General features: G+C 38.4%; 1 protein-coding gene across 1 annotated transcript in view; it reads left to right on the top strand.

Moving 5' to 3' along the window:
• The first annotated feature begins 13390 nt into the window (after positions 1-13390).
• Positions 13391-21837, top strand: part of LOC128509142 (BOLA class I histocompatibility antigen, alpha chain BL3-7-like) — a 170026-nt gene continuing 161579 nt past the window's right edge. Inside the window, exons 1-2 of the mRNA XM_053480730.1 lie at positions 13391-13454; positions 17524-17790. Coding sequence (XP_053336705.1) covers positions 13391-13454; positions 17524-17790 — 331 coding nt within the window. The remainder of the gene's footprint in view (positions 13455-17523; positions 17791-21837) is intronic.

Raw genomic sequence — 21837 nt, 5'->3', positions numbered from 1 at the left:
ATTTGCATTTGTATTAAGCTCCCTTTACTATGATACCCCTAACTAAAAACCAGTGGAACCAATTTTCTTCAGAAGTCACTTAATTAGTAAACAGATCCAGCTGTGTAATTTAATCTCAGTATAAATTCAGCTGTTTTGTGAAGCCCTCAGAGGTTTCTTAGAGAACATTAGTGAACAAACAGCATCATGAAGACACAGAGCACTGTTCAATCTATCATCTGAAAATGGAAAGAGTATGGCACCAAAACCTACTGTCTCCCCAGTCGCTGCCATGTAGGTGTGAATATGTTGCATCAGTTCATTTCTGACTACCGTGTGAGCAAAAATATATGCCCATGGTTTGTGATTTCGCTGAAGATCAGAGTGATAAGTGATTCGTTTTTTGTTTGTTGGTTTTTGGTTGTACATGATGCTGAGACAAACACAGAAAGGCGTAAACACAGAAGTGTTTGGATATCTAAAAAACAACATTCAGCGCTATATTCTAAGGAAGGCGAAAGTTTCTTGAAGAGAATCATTACTGGTGACGAGACACGGATTCATCACTACATCAAGTCAACCATCAGCGGGAAAGTAAAGTCAAATGGAAAATTCATTAATGCTTATGGTTTTCTGAGATTCTCAAGGTCCATTATTGGAACATTATCAGGATAAAGGTTAAACAGTCAACAGTGTTTGTTACAGTGAGATACTTATTGAAGAGCTCAAGACTAAACTTCAGATTAAGCGCAGAGGACTTTGTTGTGATCTCGCACAACAATGCACATCGCACACTTTTGCCCACACTGTCAATACTGCAGAAAACTTGTTTTCGAGGTGTTAAAACGTCCTCCCATAGCCTCCGAGTGGCGCAGTGGTAAAGCGCTCGCCCTATCATCCGGAGATCGCTGGTTCGAACCCCGGGTGATGCTGTTTTCCTCTCACAGCCGGAGGCACAGAGCTCTCTCGGGGGGGAGGGATGAGAGGTACTTGGGCTCCCACATTAATCACGGCTCTACAGCCAATCAGAGGCGTCTGTGAGCTCGCGCACGCGGAAGGGGTGGCTAGAGCTTTCCTCCGAGTGTGTTACTCCGCCCCTAACGGTGCGTGAGCGAGCAGTTTGAAAAGATGCGGTCGGCTCGCGTCACGTGGTTTGGAGGAAACACGGGATAGCTTTCGCCCTCCCGCCTGAGTGGTAGTAGTAGCCTTAATGTGGGAGCCCCCTAGTGACGGGGAGGAATTGGCTACACGACTAGATTGGGGAGAAAATTGGAAAAAGAATTGGACAGGACTAAATTTAAAAAAAAAGAAAAAAAAAAGAAAACGTCCTCCCTATAGTCCTGATCTCACACCATCGGACTTTTACCTGAAAGCAGCCCTTTGAGTACGGTGATTTACTACTGATGAAGGAGTGAAGACAACATGCATTTGTAGCTTGGAGTAAAAAAATTTTTTATGAGGAAACACAAAAGCTTGTTGACGGATGGATAAACTGTATTGAAAAGCAAGTGGATTAGGTAAAAAAAAGTGCGCATCTCTTACTGGTATAATCAACACCTGTGCACGCGTGTACTATTTACTATAACACTGTGACCACGTGTGTGCTTGTAAAACATCTTTTATTTTGTGTTTGTATGGGTGTGTGTGTGCAGCACGCGTGTACTGTTTATTGTAACACGTGTGTGTAATGCAAAACAAAGTCTAATTAGAGAGGTTAAAGATCCATTTTCTCTCTCTATGTGTCAGCCTGCCGTTATGTGTGTGCGCACGTGTGTCATTGGACACCATGCTCCTTCTCCCCTTCTCTCACCTTCACACACACACACCTCCTCCTGTCTTCACACACACACACACACACACACCCCTCTTCCTCTTGCCTCATATAGGTTTTCGAGAGAGGAAATAAGAGAGGAGGAGGGGTTACTGTGTAAGACGAGAGGAGGGAGAGGTGGGGTCTGATTCCTCCTCTCATCTTACTTTACCTTCACACACACACACACACACACACACAAGCGGAAAACACTTACCTTTTGGGATTTTATTTAAGTGCAGGTTAATTAGTTGTTTTTTTTTTACTTTATATTTTGTATTAATTTATATGTAACCTCAGTTCCTACAAACAATATATTTTGGATTATTTTAAGTTTACTGCATTGATTTTTTTATTTATTACAGGTATTGCATATCATGGTATTTATTTATTTATGTTTTAATTTAGAAATTAATATTATTTAATTATTATTTACAGTGCATTATTATTATTTTGTCTATATCTCTGCATGTGTAATATTTAATTTATTGGTTATGTTACTTATATTAAAAGGAACTAACAAGTTACCTGTCCTGGGTTCCCAGGGGGACAGGTGAGAGAGTGACACGATGTGAGAAGCACATGAGAGAAGTCTGTAGACTGTCGTGCTGTTTGGCTTAATAAAATAAGTTTTGCAAACTCAACTGTAGCCTGCTTTTTACCCACAGCCAGAGAATGGAGAATAGTCAGACAAGAAGGGTTACAGACTGGTGGCAGCAGCGTTTATTTTATTTTTCTTCCCCAATTTTTTTCGGAATAATTAGCCAAGGCATGCAACTCGGGTTTTCACCGCAAAAAAAAGGTGCGGAATGGAGACATTGCACCCATTTTGTTCGTTACCGCTCTCCCCAGGACTTTGCCAGACACATGTATGACCCTGCAGTTGAACAGAGACCTGAGCGTGGAAGAGAGATATCGAAGCTCCCCATCGGTGTCTCCGGAACGTGCTGTTTATTCATCTGCACCCAGTTATCACAGATCAAACAGGTCACACAGTGACCATCTCAATTCAAGATACTCTCCAGATCGCCGCAGCAGACACTACTCGCTTACCTCTACATATTCTCCAAATCATCGTGAGTATGATTCTTCCAGCAGCCGCGATCATTTTCGTCACTACAGCCCAGACAGGCGGCGATCTCCTGACCATTCCACGGACAGATATGCACATCAACATGATTCCTCCAGATACATCTCATCACATCCTTATGATAGACGCAGGTCCAGCTATGACTCACACCAAGCCCACTCAGCCAGGGAAAGACACCTAATCCCAACGGAGAGGAGTCATCATGTGAGATTTACTTAAGACTCCACGGATCAGGGAAAAGAGTGGTAGCAGATGCAGCCAAGTGTCTGCTGCTATTGGTGATGAGGCCCAACAGGTATTGCCACCTTCATATAAAACGCCCACACGCTATGTGATGACTATTATTGAGAACATTGCCACCAATGTCTACCTAGACACAGGTTCTGCCATATTTTTAATTAGTGAAGCTTTCAGGATGTCTATTCCATCCTTGAGGACTAGAACTATGCAACGTTCTCTGCTTTATCCTAGGGCAGTGACTGGTGACTGTATAATTTAGGCACACTTCCTATAACCATCAGGTTAGGTACTGAAACTTTCACCCACACAGTTCAACTGGTCAGGAATATTACACAACCAGTCATCCTAGGTTGGGACTTTTTGCTCACCCATCACGCAGTAGTAGATTTGCGGGAAGGTAGTTTTAAAGTTGGAAATCGCACTAGTGTTCCCCTTCTGTGTGCTACTGAGGCAGCTCCTCTAAGCTGCAGCGCAGTTACCCTAGGTCCTGTCTTTATTCCTGCTTTGTCACAGATGACGGTTTTAGCTAAGATTCAACCAGCTGTTGGTGTACCTGATCTTTATGTTGACTATACAGGTGTCTTAGAGCCAGATCCACCTAGTTATCCAGGTCTCTTAGTTGCACGCACACTAGCCCCTGTACAGGCAGGACTGACTTACGTCAGGGTAATGAATCCAACTATGGCTGTCTTGCAACTTCCATGTGACACTCGCTTAGGAGATTTTTATCCGGTAGGCAGAGACACTGACGATGATTATTGTTTTGTGGAACCTAGTGTGGCTACCGTTAAGGCGACAGTAGGGTCCTCCCCCCATCAGTCAGTACCAAAAGTCGATCTTAATCACACAGACCTTACTACTGAGCAAAGACAACAACTTTAGACTTTTCTAATGACCTACAGTGACGTTTTTAGCGTTCATGACCAAGACTATGGACGTACTAACATAGTCCGACACAGTATCAAAACATCAGAATCTTCACCAATCAAACAGCGAGCATACAGGACATCACCCAATAAGCGAACAGAGATGGAAAGACAAGTGCAGCAGCACCTTTTACAAGACATAATTGAGGAAAGTTGTAGCCCTTGGTCCTCACCTGTAGTTCTCGTCAAAAAACGCGATGGGTCTTACAGATTTTGTATTGATTATAGAAAATTAATTGCAGTCACCATTAAAGATTCATATACACTGCCCCGCCCAGCAGATGCACTGGACAGTCTGTCAGGTACATGCTGGTTCAGCACTATGGACTTATCAAATGGATATTGGCAAGTTGAACTTGAGCCACATGACAAGGAGAAAACAGCATTTAATACAGGCAGTGGCCTATTCCAGTTTAAAGTTATGCCTATGGGTTTGACTAATGCCCCACCGACCTTTCAGAGATTGATGGAGCTGGTTCTTCATGGCTTGCACTGGAAGGACTGTTTAATTTATCTGGATGATGTCCTTGTGTTTGGTCGCTCTTTTGTAGACCACTTACAGACCCTCAAGGAAGTGTTCAGCCGGTTTCGCTCAGCTGGCCTCAAGTTAAAAGCCAAGAAGTGTCACCTGGCACAATCTCAAGTGATTTTCCTGGGACATGTAGTTTCCAACCAAGGACTCCAGCCTGATGCGAGAAACCTTGAAAAGGTTCGCAGATGGCCTACACCTAGAACAACCACAGAGGTGAGAGCGTTTCTTGGATTGTGTTCCTACTGTACTACCGTAGGTTTTTTAGAAACTTCTCTGTGATTGCTGCACCACTGCAGGCTCTCACACAAAAAGGAACAGTATTTAAATGGACTGTTGAATGTGAGGATGCTTTTCAGTCACTGAAACATGCTCTTACTCACCCACCTGTTGTGGCACACCCCATCTTCACACAGCCTTTCTTCTTGTACACAGATGCTTCTCAGGAGAGGATCGGCTCTGTAATGGCTCAAAAACAGGACACTAAAGAACATGTTATAGCCTACACAAGCCTCACACTCAACTGTTCTGAAAGGAAATGGTCTACATTTAACCATGAACTTTGGGCAGTTGTTTCGTCTGTAAGACATTTTAAACATTTCTTGTCTGGCAGTTCATTCACTGTGGTCACCGATCATAAACCCCTCCTCGTCCAAAAACGGGGTTCTCCCACTCCACATGAAAGGGCTCCACTACAGCCAATCCAAGCAGAAAGGCCATTTCAAAGCGGACATCACTGAGCTACCTGTCACTACACAAGGCAACAGGTATGTTCTTGTAGTCATGGACTATTTTACATGCTATGTCAATCTCTTACCGCTGAAGGACCAACGCGCGACCACTGTGGCAAAGTGCATTTTTGAGGACTACATATGACAACATGGCTTACCAGAGTCCATTCACACAGACCAGGGCAGGCAATTTGAATCAGACCTCATTAAACATCTCTGCACATTACTGGGCATTACCAAAACTCGCACATCTCCATATCATGCCCAATCAGACGGCCTGGTGGAGAGACTAAACAGGATGCTGAAGGATCAAGTCGCTAAATATATATCACACACTGGAGGCAAATGGGATCAGTATTTGCCACAAGCTGAACTGGCATATAACTCAAGTGTTCATTCTGGCACAGGATTTTCCCCGTTCTTCCTTGTTCATGGAAGGGAACCAAATTTGCCACTTGATGTCATGTTGAACTGTAGTCCTGCATTGACCTCATCAACACCAGATACGGCTCAGGACACTGCTACAACTAAACAGCGTCAAAAAACTCAGTATGACAAGAAATTGGTGTTTCACCCTCACCAACCAGGTGACCTTGTTCTTTTGGATAAACCTGCACAAAAGATGCAGAAGCTTGCTCCTAGATGGAAAGGGCTATTTGTGGTCCAGCGACGGATGAGCAGAGATGGATACCCAGGTGTCACCTTTGAGATCATGGATCCTAGAGACGCACATTTAATGTCATGTGTTGTTTACCATAACAGATTGAAGTCATACAGATGGGGTTTTACCAGCTGCTCTGATTATCCCTCATGCATCTCCCATGTCATCTAGAGCTGGCACATCAGTGGCTCCAACTCCTTGTCTCACTGCATTGTCAGGGGCTTTTCCTTTTCGCCCTCCAACTCCTCCTTACGTTCCTGCCACGGCTGGATGGCAGAGCCTAACCATTCTAACCAGGACTGTTCCTCAGGGCAGGAGTAAACCCAATGTTAATCTTACTGACCCTGGTTCTTCTTCCCCATCTTCACCTGTTACCAACAGTCACGTTGGTGGACGCGCTTCACTTAGCCATGGGCCCGTGCAGGTCACATCTCGTGCAGGTCGTCAGGTTAGGCGGCCACTTAAGTACAGGGACTTTGTGCCCTAACGGACTTGATTGGATAGTAACAGCATCTTATGTGTTGTATTTTGTTCTTTGGTTGCTGTAACTGGGTGTTGCACTGCAATTTGCATGTGAATGTTTTGAGTATGACTCAGGCTAAACACTACCTTTCATAAGACTATATTGCTGTTTTATGTGTAATTTAAAAAAAAATAAAAAATTGTTACTGATGTTTGCCAAGGTTGCCCTTGTTGTTTTCTCTCATGTCTGTTATTTATTTTCTCACTGGTTTATTGAAATGAGGACATTTCTACTCATAGCAAGGGAAGACTGTAACCTTAGTTCCTACAAACAATATATTTGGGATTATTTTAAGTTTACTGCATTGATTTTTTTATGTATTACAGGTATTGCATATCATGGTATATATTTATTTATGTGTTTTAATTTAGTAATGAATATTATTTAATTATTATTTACAGTGCATTATTATTATTATTATTTTGTCTATATCTCTGCATGTGTAATGTTTAATTTATTGGTTATGTTACTTATGTTAAGAGGAACTAACAAGTTACCTGTCCTGTGTTCCCAGGGGGACAGGTGACAGAGTGACACGGTGTGAGAAGCACATGAGAGAAGTCTGTAGACTGTCGTGCTGTTTGGCTTAATAAAATAAGTTTTGCAAACTCAACTGTAGCCCGCTTTTTACCCACAGAAAGAGAGAGACTGGAGAATAGTCAGACAAGTCAAGAAAGAAGTTTTATATATATAATGTTTTTTTGTTTGTGGAAGAAATAATTTGAGTTTCCATTATTTCTTATGGGGAAATTTGCCTTATGAGTGTTTTGATATACAAGCACGCTTCCTGAATGAATTATGGTCGCAATCCAATGTTCCACTGTAGTTTGTTTAATTACATTTCTTTGCCTACCAGCTGCTTTGGTGTGATACGGTATGGTTTTTCTGTTTGTTTTTAGAGCCCAAGCGCTTGTGATGGGCCCTCTTGTTCTTCTAAGGATTCGTTCTTTCATTTGAATCCCCCCCAATCATCAAGGCCTTTTTTTAAGGTCTTAGCATGCTCAAAAAGTCATGAAAGTCATCACACAAGTAGGAATCTGCAGCCATTAGGACTACTGAATGGCCGACTCCGGGAATGGTACAGACAGCTCCCCCTGGAAAATCTTTTTTTATTATAATCATGTTGTTAAAATGTTGATTGATTATACAAGTAAGAGACACAGACTATGACTGAGCAGGGGAGACAATTACCCACAATTCTGCAGCACGAGAGAGAGAAAAACCATTGGCTCAATTGTGATCATGTGACGCTCGGCCTCAAAACAAAAAAACATGCTACTTGAAGTAGATTTAGATTTGTATTTTTCATGGGTGTTTTAAAATATTTTTAAACTGTCATTTTATTTTTACATTGTCTTCACCAGCTAGTGCTTACCTCAAAATATAAACACATTAGAACAGTGTCATGATCGGGGTGTTGTGGCAGGTGTTGAACGCCGTGGGCGGAAGGAGCAGGCATAGAGGCAGAGGGGTGGTGTAACCAAAAAGAGTCTTTTAATTAAGGGTAAATGTCGCAGCCCTTGGCTTCTGAATACAAGGCAGAGAGTCTCTAACGGGTGCAATTGATTTTATTCTGCAACCAGCGTAAGCACCGTGAAAACTAAAATAAACACATAAATAGCTGGTTAAATAAGCCTTTGGCTAAATACAAATTTACAAATAAAACTCACATCTTTACAGTACATCATCATGCATTTATACATACAGTATGCTACATATGAACCTTAAAACTACAGTATTTAAACAATATAAACACACAAACCTTTTGTAAGAGAGACACAACAAAACAAAATTCCAGAAACATCAGTAAGAATTTTCCCTGTCTTAAACATGGAAACAAAAACACACACCTCGCTCCGCTCACCAAGGGTGCAAACTTTTAACTTGCTGCTTCCTGAGGTAGAAGTTAGCTTTAAAGGCTCTGGACTAAACAGCACACAAATGCGAACATGAGGCAGAGCAACCCAAACAATTCAAAAATGCACAGCACTAGAATTACACAAACTAAGTTTACTTACATTTGTGCTTAGCTTCTTGGACAAAGGAAATCTTAACCGTTAAACTGTTGAGAGGTTATACAGGTTCCTGGGTTTATAATCACAACCCCATCACATGAATAAACTGACTGAAGAATTACTTATAGTGACCTCTAGAGGCCACTTACAGTAAACACAAAGTATACATAAAGATACAAGCAAAGGAACAAACAAACTCAAACCATACTTAACTTTGTGCTAACAGGGGCTCTCTGGCGAGACACAGGCAGGGGGAGACACAAAACACGCCCTGTGGCGAGACACAGGCAGGGGGAGACACAAAACACGCCCTGTGGCGAGACACAGGCAGGGGGAGACACAAAACACGCCCTGTGGCGAGACACAGGCAGGGGGAGACACAAAACACGCCCTGTGGCGAGACACAGGCAGGGGGAGACACAAAACACGCCCTGTGGCGAGACACAGGCAGGGGGAGACACAAAACACGCCCTGTGGCGAGACACAGGCAGGGGGAGACACAAAACACGCCCTGTGGCGAGACACAGGCAAAGGGAGACACAAAACACGCCCTGTGGCGAGACACAGGCAAAGGGAGACACAAAACACGCCCTGTGGCGAGACACAGGCAAAGGGAGACACAAAACACGCCCTGTGGCGAGACACAGGCAGGGGGACAAACACATAACAGGACACAAACGATGCGTGGAGCTGAAACTGGACACTAGAGAGAACGGGAGACACGTAAAGACTAGAGACGAGAGACCAAGAGAGGGACGGGACGAGGGCTAAAGACATGGCAATCAGCTAGGCATGGCTTTTAGCTAAACATGGCTAAGCAGTGCTTAACCATGGCAGTTAGCTACACATACACCTAGCCAAGCATGTCTTTAGCCCCAACATGCACTAAGCTACACTTACCTGATAGCTTAACACACACTAGGGAATGGGTCACAGAAACACAGACAAGGGATACCCAGTGGCTAGGCGAGGCAGCCCTCCAAGACTAAGCGAGGCGGCACTCACAAGCTAGTCGTTACTCCAAAGCCAGGAGGGACAGCACTCTATAGGCGCACTGGGACACTAGGGGGAGAGGAAACACAGGACAGCTAGAGACACAAAGGGGCTATGGCTAGAAGCATGCTAGTTACTGTAGCTCCACATAGATCTTAGCTAAACACGCTCCTAGCCAAACACACACCTACCTACTTACCTGCTCTAGCTAAACACAAGAACACAGGAGGACAGGACTGAATCAGCTCCACTAGTACAGACACACACAAGATACACAGAAACATTGCCAATAAGAGAGCCCAGGTCAACACAACTAAAATCAAAGTACAAACAAAACAGAACAAACCAAAATGCCCACATAAATGACAGTGGTGGTACCAAAAAATGCTCGACTCAGTTTCCCAGTCTAAACAGCTATTTATAGATTGATTGATGGCTACCTCGGTTCCATGCACTGCCTCACCTGACCGAGGTGCCTGCTGGGAAACTGAGTCGGCCAACAAAAACTACAAAATAAAAACAGTGACCTCTAGTGGAGGACCCTTACAAACAGATGTTTCAAAAACACTGAGCTTTAAATAAGACTGTATAATATCCAATGATAATGACCATACAAAAATATTTTAAAATACATTATATAAAACATTCAACAGGACAGTGTTATTGTTATAAAGCATTTGAAACAATATGCTAAAATGTAAAATAATAGTAAAGAGTAAAAGAAGAGACTGAAAGGGAAAGGGTAAGGGATTGACAAAAAAGAAAAATATATTTTTTGAGTGGAAAGTCAGGAGAAACATAGAGCTACATTATAAGGTTTCTAAAATAAATTATGATATGTATTAAATTGTATCAATTTAAAATATAATTTATTCAGCACAGACATCTACAGTATAGGCTATATCAGGGCTGGTTCTAAACAGGCACATATGGGGGGAAGTCAGAAATGTGAAGGGGGCATCATGTGTACACATCATGTTCGAGCACTGTTTTTCCCTGTGCTTATAGTAACAGTATTGTCCTTGCTGAATTGTGTTGTTAGCTGCCTCCAAAGCCTGGAGAAGTGGATTACACTTGGACAGGTCTCTACGTTCAGACCTGTCCAACTTGGGTGTCCCACTTGAAGACTAAGCTCCTACTGGTATAGATCTTAAGGTCACTGAGGCCACAAACCTCCTGACCACAATAAGGTGGCAATCCCTCAGGGGGGAAACTAAAAAATTAAAATTAAATAAATAAAACAAAATAAATTAAAATAACCTTAATCCAGATTTTATCAATCAACAACATAACATTTATCTTAGCTGGATGGTCATGAGTATATATATTCTCAGCAAAAAAAGAAACGTCCTCTGACTTTCAACTGTTTTTACTTTCAGTAAACTTAATGTGTAAATATTTGTATATTTGAAGTACTTGAAGTACTGCAGTGCATCTCCTTCTCATGGACTGCCTATTGCGGACAGTCTGAGCACTGATGGAGGGATTGTGTGTTCCTGGTGTGATTCGGGCATTTGTTGTGGCCATCCTGTACCTTCAAAGATTTAAAGATTCAAATAACTTTATTAATCCCAGAGGGAAATTGCTTGTCACACCTGTCACGCAGGTGTGATATTCGGATGTACCAATCCTGTGCAGGTGTTGTTACACGTGGTTTTCCACTGCAAGGATGATCAGGTGTCCTTCCTGTCTCCCTGTAGCGCCGTCTTAGGCGTCTCACAGTGCGGACATTTTTTTGCCCTAGCCACATCAGCAGTCCTCATGCTTCCCCGCAGCATGCCTAATGCACGTTCATGCAGATGAGCAGGGACCCTGGGCATCTTTCTTTGGGTGGTTTTCACAGTCGGTAGACAAGTCTCTTTAGTGTCTTGCGTTTTTAGAACTGTGACCTTAAATGCCTACTTTCTGTAAGCTGTTAAGGTCTTAACGACCATTCCACAGGTGCATGTTAATTAATTGATTATGGTTAATTGAAAATGCATGAAAAACATTGTTTAAACCCTTTACAATGAAGATCTGTAAAGTTATTTGGATTTTTACAACAATATTGTTGAAATACACAGTCCTGAAAAAGGGACGTTTCTTTTTTTGCTGAGTATATATATATATATATATATATAGTTTTAAACTTTTTTTATAGTAAATGAACAGTCCACTCTACAACAGTCTCCTACATGCAGAGGTGTCAAGTAACGAAGTACAATTACTTTGTTACCTTACTTAAGTAGAAATTTTGAGTATCTATACTTTACTGGAGTAATTATTTTTCAGCCCACCTTTTACTTCTACTCCTTACATTTTCACGCAATTATCTGTACTTTCTACTCCTTACATTTTAAAAATAGCCTCGTTACTCTTATGTTATTTCAGCTTGCATTCAAAAAACAAACAAAAAAACAAAAAACCTCCGAATAAATCGCACCATGCGGATGGAGCGAATTTAATTGTGGTTGGATGAAAAGTATAAACATACCATTCCGACACCCTATTGGTTGGTACGTGATCCATCGCAACTGCACATGACGTCACGTCACACACGTCCAGCAAGGACGTTTAAATAAAATAGCATTTTCGGTTGATAAGGTTGTGATAAGTAGACGAAGATGTCCGTGATAGAGACTCAAGATTCGAGCAAAATGTCACAACCAAGCACCAGCGAGGAAGGTAACAGCATCAGGAAGGTAACAGGAATGATATATATCTTTTTATATATATAATTTATTTTTTTTAATAAATCACTTGGATTAATCATTTATTCTAATAGAACTAATGTTTATTGTAGACAACCTTACAAGAGTAATTGTTACTAAGAACACAAATTTTCTTGTATGTTGCCCTCACAGATTCCTGCAGCTAAGCTTGGATGTACATTTAAATTCCAATAAAGGTTACTGATGACATGCCTCTGAAGTTTGACTTTTTGCACCATTAAAATATGTATAGGCAACTAGTTATCATATCTTCTTCTCCATGAAACATGTTAATGCTCAGTAGTACACATATATGGTTCTTTAATGTATTTGCATTGTACTAAAATTCATTCTTTTTCAATTGCCATATACAGTATCCCAAATCACTATGGCCGTTAAAATTACAACAAAACAACAACACATTTTTCTTTTTTTATGAGGTGTTAGTGCAGTATATAGGCCCGTGGCACAGCCTAAGCTTTTATCCTTAATGCTTTTTTCCCCCTTACGTTACTTTAACTTTTATACTTTAAGTAGTTTTGAAACCAGTACTTTTACACTCTTACTTGAGTAAAACAATAATGTCTACACGACACTACGTTAGGCTACGTCTTGACTTATTTGCATACGAACGGTGATTAGATTTTACCGAGGGCTCAGGGAAGGTGTGTGTATGTGTGTGTGCGTGCGCGTGTGCTGCAGCCTGTGAATGAATACACGGATTCTTCCGCCACCGCAGATAATTTTATCAACTTGTAATATATTCATTTTGTGAGTATATTAACATGTGCTTTCTCAACATTTCAAAATATGATTTGAGGGGGCAAGACATTCTTGCCCCCCGTAGAACCGGCCCCGGATATACTCTATTGTATTGTATTTTAAGAGAATCAAAAACCCGCCCAATGGGAGGTGATAATATCTCTGTCGTTGGTACAACTAGACAAGGACAATCAGAAGAAGAGGAACAAGAAGACAAAGATGACGTACTGGAATGCCTTCTCTTGATTATACTTTGCGAAATTGTGTTTATGACATTGAAATCTATTGTTGTTTTTATATGATTAATGTTCTTTATATGTTTTTTATGTTTATAAAATTTCTACTGTATTGAAAATTTCGTAAAGTATAATCAATAATCGAATAAAATTATTTTAATAAAATAAATATTATACATTTTATATATTTTTTACATTTTGTAAAATGGAGCACCGCGTCGTTGTTGAACTCCTTTTCCTATCACTCTTTGTTCATCTTTCAACACAAGGTGAGTTTTAAGAGCATGTTAAACTCTCAGATGTGCCTCTGTATTTTGTAATGTCAATATTAAAGTAAAGTACGGATATTATTTATTTCACAGTGCGTAAAGTACTAACGTTAAGATATTGGATACGTGCTTATCTTTGTTACATTAAACTGCGAGCTCTAAAAGAGGTACTGGATAAACAGGATAAACAGGATACTGTTCTTTTCATTCTGTTTCGTTTCTCGGAAAATGCGCGCGCTCATGAGTTTCGGTTGTGCTCCTTGTCCTGTAGTGCGGAGTGTAAAAACACTGAACTGGACCAAGACTGCATATCAGTTGTATTAATTGGGTTTTTATTGGATCAGCTTTTTTAAACCCTTGCCACAGGGGTGTCTGACTTGTGCTTAGTATTTGCCAAAGCCCTGAGGCGATTCAGTGAATTTACTCGGTCTTCCGTGGAACTGAACTGCGGGGTTTTCTGTGTACATGTAAGGAAGTTCAGGTCTTTAAAAATACATGCGGTCTTTCGGTCCCAGTAAAGCTGGTTTTTATATTCGCACGGTTTTTTTCTTCCAGAAATTATTTGTAAAACTATGTATTTTCAAAGTGACTAAAGCAGTGTTGTTGTTGTTTTTTAAAGTCAGGCACCGTCTACAAAGAGCTGCACCAGTCCATTAACGTGCATTTGAAATAAACAAACGCGCAAGTCCGAGTAAATTAGAATATGAACTTATGCAATATTTATATATTTATACATTTAATCATTAATTATAAATCTCAGAAATGTAAATCCCAAATAAATCTTATGATTATATAAACCTTGTGAAATGTGAGTATGTACCCTTTACTTGTGCAGCATTGGACTGTTCAATACCTCAGCCCAGCAATAAAGAACTGAATACATATGTCACTTTAAACAAATTAAAAGCTCATTTGCACTACTTTTTATTCACACTGTTTCCACTTTGCACCATATCAGCCTTCTGTCGTGTGGTATCCTGTGGCTTCTGTCAGGTGGTCAGGGGGAGCTCAGTGGTTAAGGCATTGGACTACGGTTCGGAAGATCCCAGGTTCAAACCCCACAACCACCAAGTTACCCCTGTTGGGCCCTTGAGCAAGGCCCTTAACCCTCAACTGCTCAGATTTGTAATGAGATAAAAATGTAAGTCGCTCTGGATAAGAGCGTCTGCTAAATGTATCAGTCTCTTTTTGCAGGACAGATAAAGTAATTTGTCTTAAATACTGTCATGGTCTTAGTTTGTGTTTTGTTTTTTTTTCGTCTCTTGCATTTACATTTTTGTAATTAATGTTGTGTGTAAGGGACTAAGAGTAATGTAATTTCAATTCTCTATATGTATGTACACAGCAGTATCAACAATAAAGTTGACTTTGACTTTACCTTTGACTTTACTGTTATCTCTATATATATGTATTATTTTTTAAAGAAAGCTCTATATTAATGCTTAAGCGTTTGAAGCAGAAGAGTTAGAGAGATACCACTTCTACTTACATTAAAAATATTTCCCTCTGCTACATGTATTACATCCTTCATGTTATGCTTTTAACATCAGCCAGCATTTGGAGCTTCTCCTACTGCATTTACTATATGTTTTTGTTTGCTTGTTTGGAATAATAAATTATTTTTAATATATAATTTATTTTTAACTCAATAGCTTCTTACCCTATTGATTTTTGTAGTTAAGCAAATCTGTATTTTTTAAAATTTATTTTTAAAGATAAAAGTGGTATGTGTGGTGAAATGCCTTGCATTTTATTTGAGCTTGAATGCAGCCTCATGATTTAAACATTTTAACCGCAGCCAAAGGAAAGATGATATCACAGGTGGTATATGTCTAATGAATGTGGCCAGCAGTGGCTCCTGTCATAGAAAAAGCAGATATAGGGTGTAGTAAGCCAATGCAGCATGTGCTCTGGGACTGGTATTTGTTATTATTTGTTAATATTGTTATTGTTATTATGAGTGCAATATGGGGAAAATACCAGATGCTGCCTGAGTAAAGCTGCAGCACAGCTGTCACACTACAGTACCATACACTATACCACCTCCTTATTAGATTTTAAGAGAGGGCAGTTCCAGCATCCTAAAAATATATAAATAGCATTTTATCAGTCATGGCTGTGACATTAAATGGACAAACCTTTATGACTGAGTACAGGTTTTTTACAGTCTCTGAATTTTTAAGAAAGGTTTACACTGAAGAAAGTGTTACACTTGTATCATGAAAGCGACTTAAAAGAACACAAAAAAGGTGTACATTTAAAAATGTTTTTAGTTGTTTTAGAAATTAATGAATTAGGATGAACTGGATGTGTTGTGTTTGATAAGGTAATCTGCAAGTTTTATTAAAACATGCTTGAATAGTGAATTTTACCAAGACAAATAATAACCATTTAAGCTGCTAATTTCATGCCAGCTGTTTGTTTCAGGCCAGCCAACATGATATGACATTCACATACAGTTGCACTCAAAATTATTTATCCCCATTGAAGATTAGGTTCTGGGCTAAAATTACTTTGCAACTGTTTGTAATAAATCAGGGAACAACAGCAATTTAAATATCTTATCACAACCAATATAACAAGTGATTTCTCCAAAGTCAAAACAAATGGCCTCTTTTAATTAACAAAAAAAAAAAAGAAAAAAAAATCAAAACTAATTTTGAGTGCAGCTCTAAGCATGTTCAATTCCACTTCACAAATGCTTATTTCCCTAATAGTGTGGAGGTTGTTTTACAGTTTTACCCATTTGTTATTTGTTTAGCTTTAAGGCATCAATGACCAGAGATGTCTCTGTCACCTCTGCTTGATCAATAGATAAGTTAACATATGTTAATAGAGTTTTGTTCTGAAAACATTGACTAATGAACATGATTACTATAATCACTGTAATGTTTGTTTCACTGAAACCCGACAGTGGAATGTATTTAATTTGCCATTCCACTAGAACACAGGTTTATTAGCATTGTTGTTTAATTTTAGAATTTGAAATGAAAATGAAAGAATTCAGATTGTGTGACACCCATAAGACATCAGTAAAGTAAAAAAAAAAAAAAAATGCTAAGAAAAATTAGTCTGCCTCACCGGTTTCAATGAATCAGTCCAGGAGCACGATAAAAATGTCTGTCCTGTAAAGTTGTCCTGATGGTGAATAATCCTAATTTTGGAAAACCCTCAACTAAACAGAGTTTACAGTCCAATACAGTGGAAAACAGCTCTGAGACAAAATGGTGTCTGGGATTCCCCTTACAATTTAAAGGCGCAGAGACAACACTGTTGAATTGGATTGCAAGTAACTAAGTTTGCAAATGTTTTGCAAAAACAAATTTGTAATAAAATTTTACTTGATAAACAAGCGAGGTTTTGCACTACTGAGCCATGGCTCCTCTCTTTCTCTCTCGTGCTGCGGAATTATGTGTGTGCGTGTGCCTCCTACACAATAACCTCCCTCCACCTCTTCTGTCTCCTGTCCACTTTTCAAAGATAAAGTGCAGGTTTATTATTTTTATTTTATATTAATTATTTTTATAGGAATATTTTTGGGTAGTGGAACGAATCATCTGAGTTTCCATTATTTCTTCTAAGACAAAATGGTGTCTGGGATTCCCCTTGTAATATAAAGGTGCAGAGACAACATTATGTGATGTCTCAGTGTGTGAGATTAATTTCCTTAGGCGCGGGTACAGTTTTTGGCCACATTTTGGCAGTGTGGGGAAAGAGACAGAGAATTAGTCAGGTGGATTGGTATGCTTTAGATTGCATATAAGTGTCAAAGGCATATAAGACTCACTTTGTCGAACAAATCAGACTTACAAACGTGCTCCTGTAATGAAACTCTTTGTAAGTAAGGGACATCATGTACATTTATAGAGCTGTCAAGCTGAACATAAACATTGCTCCATTATTTGCTTGTCAATGTGAAAAATATCAAATCATAACATTTTGTTAGAAACTGGACTTTATTTATCTATTACTTGAAACAGAACAGGTTGCAGCCTTTAACAATACTTCACTTACACTTTAAAAATTCTCACCACCTAATTTCTGTTCTTTATATGTTTTACAAATGCAGACACACACTCTCTGCAGTACCTCCACACTTCATTCTCATCAAGAACAGATGGTCCAGAGTTCACTGCTGCTATTTGGGTGGATGGAGAGGAGGTTGTGTACTACGACAGCAACATTAGCAAGGCAATCCCAAAGACAGAGTGGATAAAGAAGGTTCGAGCTGATGATCCAGCGTACTGGAACAGAGAAACTCAGAAGCAGCAGGACGAGCAGCACATCCTCAAGTTTAACCTAAAAGCAGTAATGCAGAGCTTTAATCAAAATAAGGGTAAGTGTGAAACACACTCAGAGCTTTAATGTTGTTTAGTTTAATTTTTTAGTTTTATGTGTATAGTGCTTTTAACAATGATCATTGATGCAAAACAGAAAAAAAAATATGGAAATACTTTAGAAAAGTCTAAAGGAAAAATATATGTCATAATGATTATATTGTCCCTGATAAGCAACTCGATGGTGGCAAGGAAAAACTCCCTGAGATGGTAATAGGAAGAAACCTTGAGAGGAACCAGACTCAACAGGGAACGCCTCCTCATTTGGGTGATAACAGATAGTGTGATCATAAATCAGTGCCTGATATATCTGTGTGCTCTAAGGTTAAAGGTTCAATATAATGGAAAAGGTGTTTAAATTAACATTAAGTCCACTTCGGCTGTTGAGAGACTCCGATACAAAACTGTTAGTGAAATTTCAATCGTATACTATTTAGCAACTGCAGTCACAAGCCACTATAGAGTCCAATCAGTGTGGTCACAGTCTTTACTGTCATCAAAGTGGAACCGCCTCAATAACCACGTGCATCCCAAGCAGAACCATCCAGGGGTGAACCTTTACAGTATGTGCCATTTTAAACAATGCCCTAATACGCCAGCTCAGAAATGTACATATTTTACCATATTAGTTTTACCTTTTATTTATTTATTTATTTATAAGATTTTAATTAAACTCTCTTTTCTAAGCTTATTTCCAATTTACCAATTAATGATATATGCTATTTTTCTATTGCTTTTTATCTTAATTTTTAATTTTTTCCCCTCCCCTGCCCTCCCTGTCCCGCTTTCTGCCTTAATCATAACCATTTTAATTCTGTGTATATTTTCTTTATCATTTTTTTTTACTTCTAATTATTCATATTTGTTTTCTTTTTGGGAAAAAAAATGCGGATGCACAACATTCTAAATAAAGGAATGTTAAAAGTCAAAAGTCTCTGTCTCTCTGCTAATAATCTCCTCCGTACTGTAGTCCATTATGTGCCAGTATTGCATTGAAGAAGCAGAATTTCAATTTAAAATTTTGTCACATGCACAACTGTATAAAGTATAATATGCAGTGAAACACTTATATGGTCTATTTGCAACCTAAAAAGGAAGATTTTAAGATTTAAAGATTTTGCAATTATTTTCTGTATTTTCTGCAAAAGCTGTGGTATATTTTTAGAAAATCTAACATTTGAAAGTGTACCAATATGATTAAAAACTGTTCAACTGACTGTTGAATTGAAGCAATCAACAAAAATATTGATTAAATTGCATGCTTGCTTAAATAATGTTTTAAAATCATACAGCACAGAAAATGTTATTTCCATCCAGATTTTAACCATGAAACCCCTTAATATTTTGACTGCTGTAGGTCACAGTAGTGAAAAGGAACTGAAAAATATGGTTTAAAATTTTGGTTCTCAACCCTGGTTCAGGAAGACCACCTGCCACTTTTTCCACATTTTGTTATGTTAAAGCCTTATTCCAAAATGGATTAAAATAATTATTTCCTCCAAATTCTACAAATAATACACCATAATAACAATGTAAAAGAAGTTAGTTTGATATCTTTGTAAATTTATTAAAAATAAAAAAACAAAAAAAGATGCTCAGATGCATCCTGGCCCTAGTAAAAAAAAAAAGTATACTAAGTATATTAAATCCTAGCATGCCAAAGCATACTTAAATGTACTTGCAACCAGACTAATGACTAGTATACTTGAAATTTGCTGTTTTGGAACAACTAATTTTGTACTAAGTGTATTTAAGTTGTAATTAAATTGTACAAAAGTACAATTTTAAGTGTATTAAGTATACTTTTGTGTGCTAAAGTGGAACAACTTTAAGTATACTTAGTACACTTAAAGTATATGCCTGTGTGTGTACTAACGTACATACCTGACAGTAATTAATACAATTTAAGTATATATTTAATATATTATAAGTACATTACAGCTATTTTTTTTCTGTGTTACAAATACATGATTAATATACTATGAGTATATATTTTTATTACAGCAGTAGCTGTTATACTTCTTGTCAATTACAAATACTAAAAAAGTACACTTTGCGGTTAATACAAATATACTTTATTGTATCATACAGTACATAAAACCTTCTATATTACAGTATTGCAAATGTATTACCAGTACACTAAAGGTGTTTAGGATAATTTACAAATGCTGAATGTATTTTCTACACTATAACATGTTTTTGAAACACATTACATTAGTACAGTAATTATGAGGGAGATTTTATTCATGAGTTCAACAGATTTAATTTGCACAAGGTTACAAAAAACTGTCCTATAGTTTATTTGTATTTAACAATCACACAAACTAAAACTTAAACTGTAGTCTGAACACAGACAGACATCAGTATTAGAGTATACAGGTACAGTATTAGTTTAAACCTGGTGTGTGGACACAGACAGACATCAGTATTAGAGTATACAGGTACAGTATTAGTTTATACCTGGTGTGTGGACACAGACAGACATCAGTATTAGAGTATACAGGTACAGTATTAGTTTATACCTGGTGTGTGGACACAGACAGACATTAGTATTAGAGTATACAGGTACAGTATTAGTTTAAACCTGGTGTGTGGACACAGACAGACATTAGTATTAGAGTATACAGGTACAGTATTAGTTTATACCTGGTGTGTGGACACAGACAGACATTAGTATTAGAGTATACAGGTACAGTATTAGTTTAAACCTGGTGTGTGGACACAGACAGACATTAGTATTAGAGTATACAGGTACAGTATTAGTTTAAACCTGGTGTGTTGATTCTGTTACACAGAGACTGAAAACGGGCAGAGAGCTCCGGAGCCATTATACCACAAGCAAAGTACATGAGATTTAGCAACAACACATTAGACAATACAGTCTATAGTTTAAAGTATGTACTTAATTACAAATTACCTAACAAACACCGTTAAATTTACCTTATGCCGATGAAAATAAAATGCAGCTTCCAGCCGTTAATTCAAACTAGAAGTGGAGGACTGGGGAGCCAATCAGAGAGCGGACTTTCCGAATCTGCCCGCCTACAATCTCTGATTGGCTGGTGAGGGGCCGATAACTAGTCTATGGGTTGCTGGAATAGATACAAAGATATCACACCGCTGCAGTGTCACTTTATTCTGTGAGCGCATAGAAGAGTGAGAGAGTGCAAACATAAATTATCTTGAACAGGAAAAAATGATTTTCAGCGCACAAAAACGAGTTTAACATCGCGCGCGCGCGAGAGAGAGATTCAGCGTGCAGAAACGAGTCTAAAATCACGAGAGAGTAGTGCACTAAATATAAGTACATTTAAATTTAACTGATAATATACTGACACTTCCGAATATTAAAAATTGTTTTCTAATGTATACTTTCTGTACGTTTGTACAATGATTATTTCGAGCATATTTTTTAAAAATATACCAAAAACACATAGAAAAACAAGTTTAAATAAGTATACTTTGGAAATTAGACCAACCTTTCACTTAAAGTATATTTTCCAATAATATATTTTTGAAAAGTGTACTATAATACAATTATTTTTAAGTATATTAAAAATTTAATTCCAAAATTTGGTAAAAGCATGATGTTAGTATACTTTTTATATATTAACTGATGGTACAATTTTTTGTTAGTATATTTGCAATGTACTATCGAGGATTTCAATATATTTGTAATACAGTAAAGTGTATTTTTTTTCACTGGGGGGTTCCTCTAGGTAGAAACATCTCAAGAATGATCAGTGCAAACAGGATGCACATGAAATCAATTTTAAGTGTCATGGCATAGATTTAGAATACTTATGTACATGTGATTTTTTTTATATAAATTTGCAGAGATTTCAAACTTTTTTCAAGTTGTCATTATTTTTTATTTAACTTTTGTCAAGGTATTTGCAGAATTTAGCGGCAAATAATTAATTGAATCCATTTTGGAATGCTTGCAATGGATGAACTGTATACCACTCTCCCATGCAACTCTTTTCTAGGTCCATCATGCCTTTTCTGTCAGTTAGGCACAAACATAATTGCTTGGATTTTGCAAA

This window comes from Clarias gariepinus, chromosome 21, assembly GCF_024256425.1.
Source record: "Clarias gariepinus isolate MV-2021 ecotype Netherlands chromosome 21, CGAR_prim_01v2, whole genome shotgun sequence".
NCBI lineage: Eukaryota > Metazoa > Chordata > Actinopteri > Siluriformes > Clariidae > Clarias > Clarias gariepinus.
The sequence above is the reverse complement of the archived record's forward strand: the minus strand, read 5'-3'. Positions and strand labels throughout refer to the sequence as shown.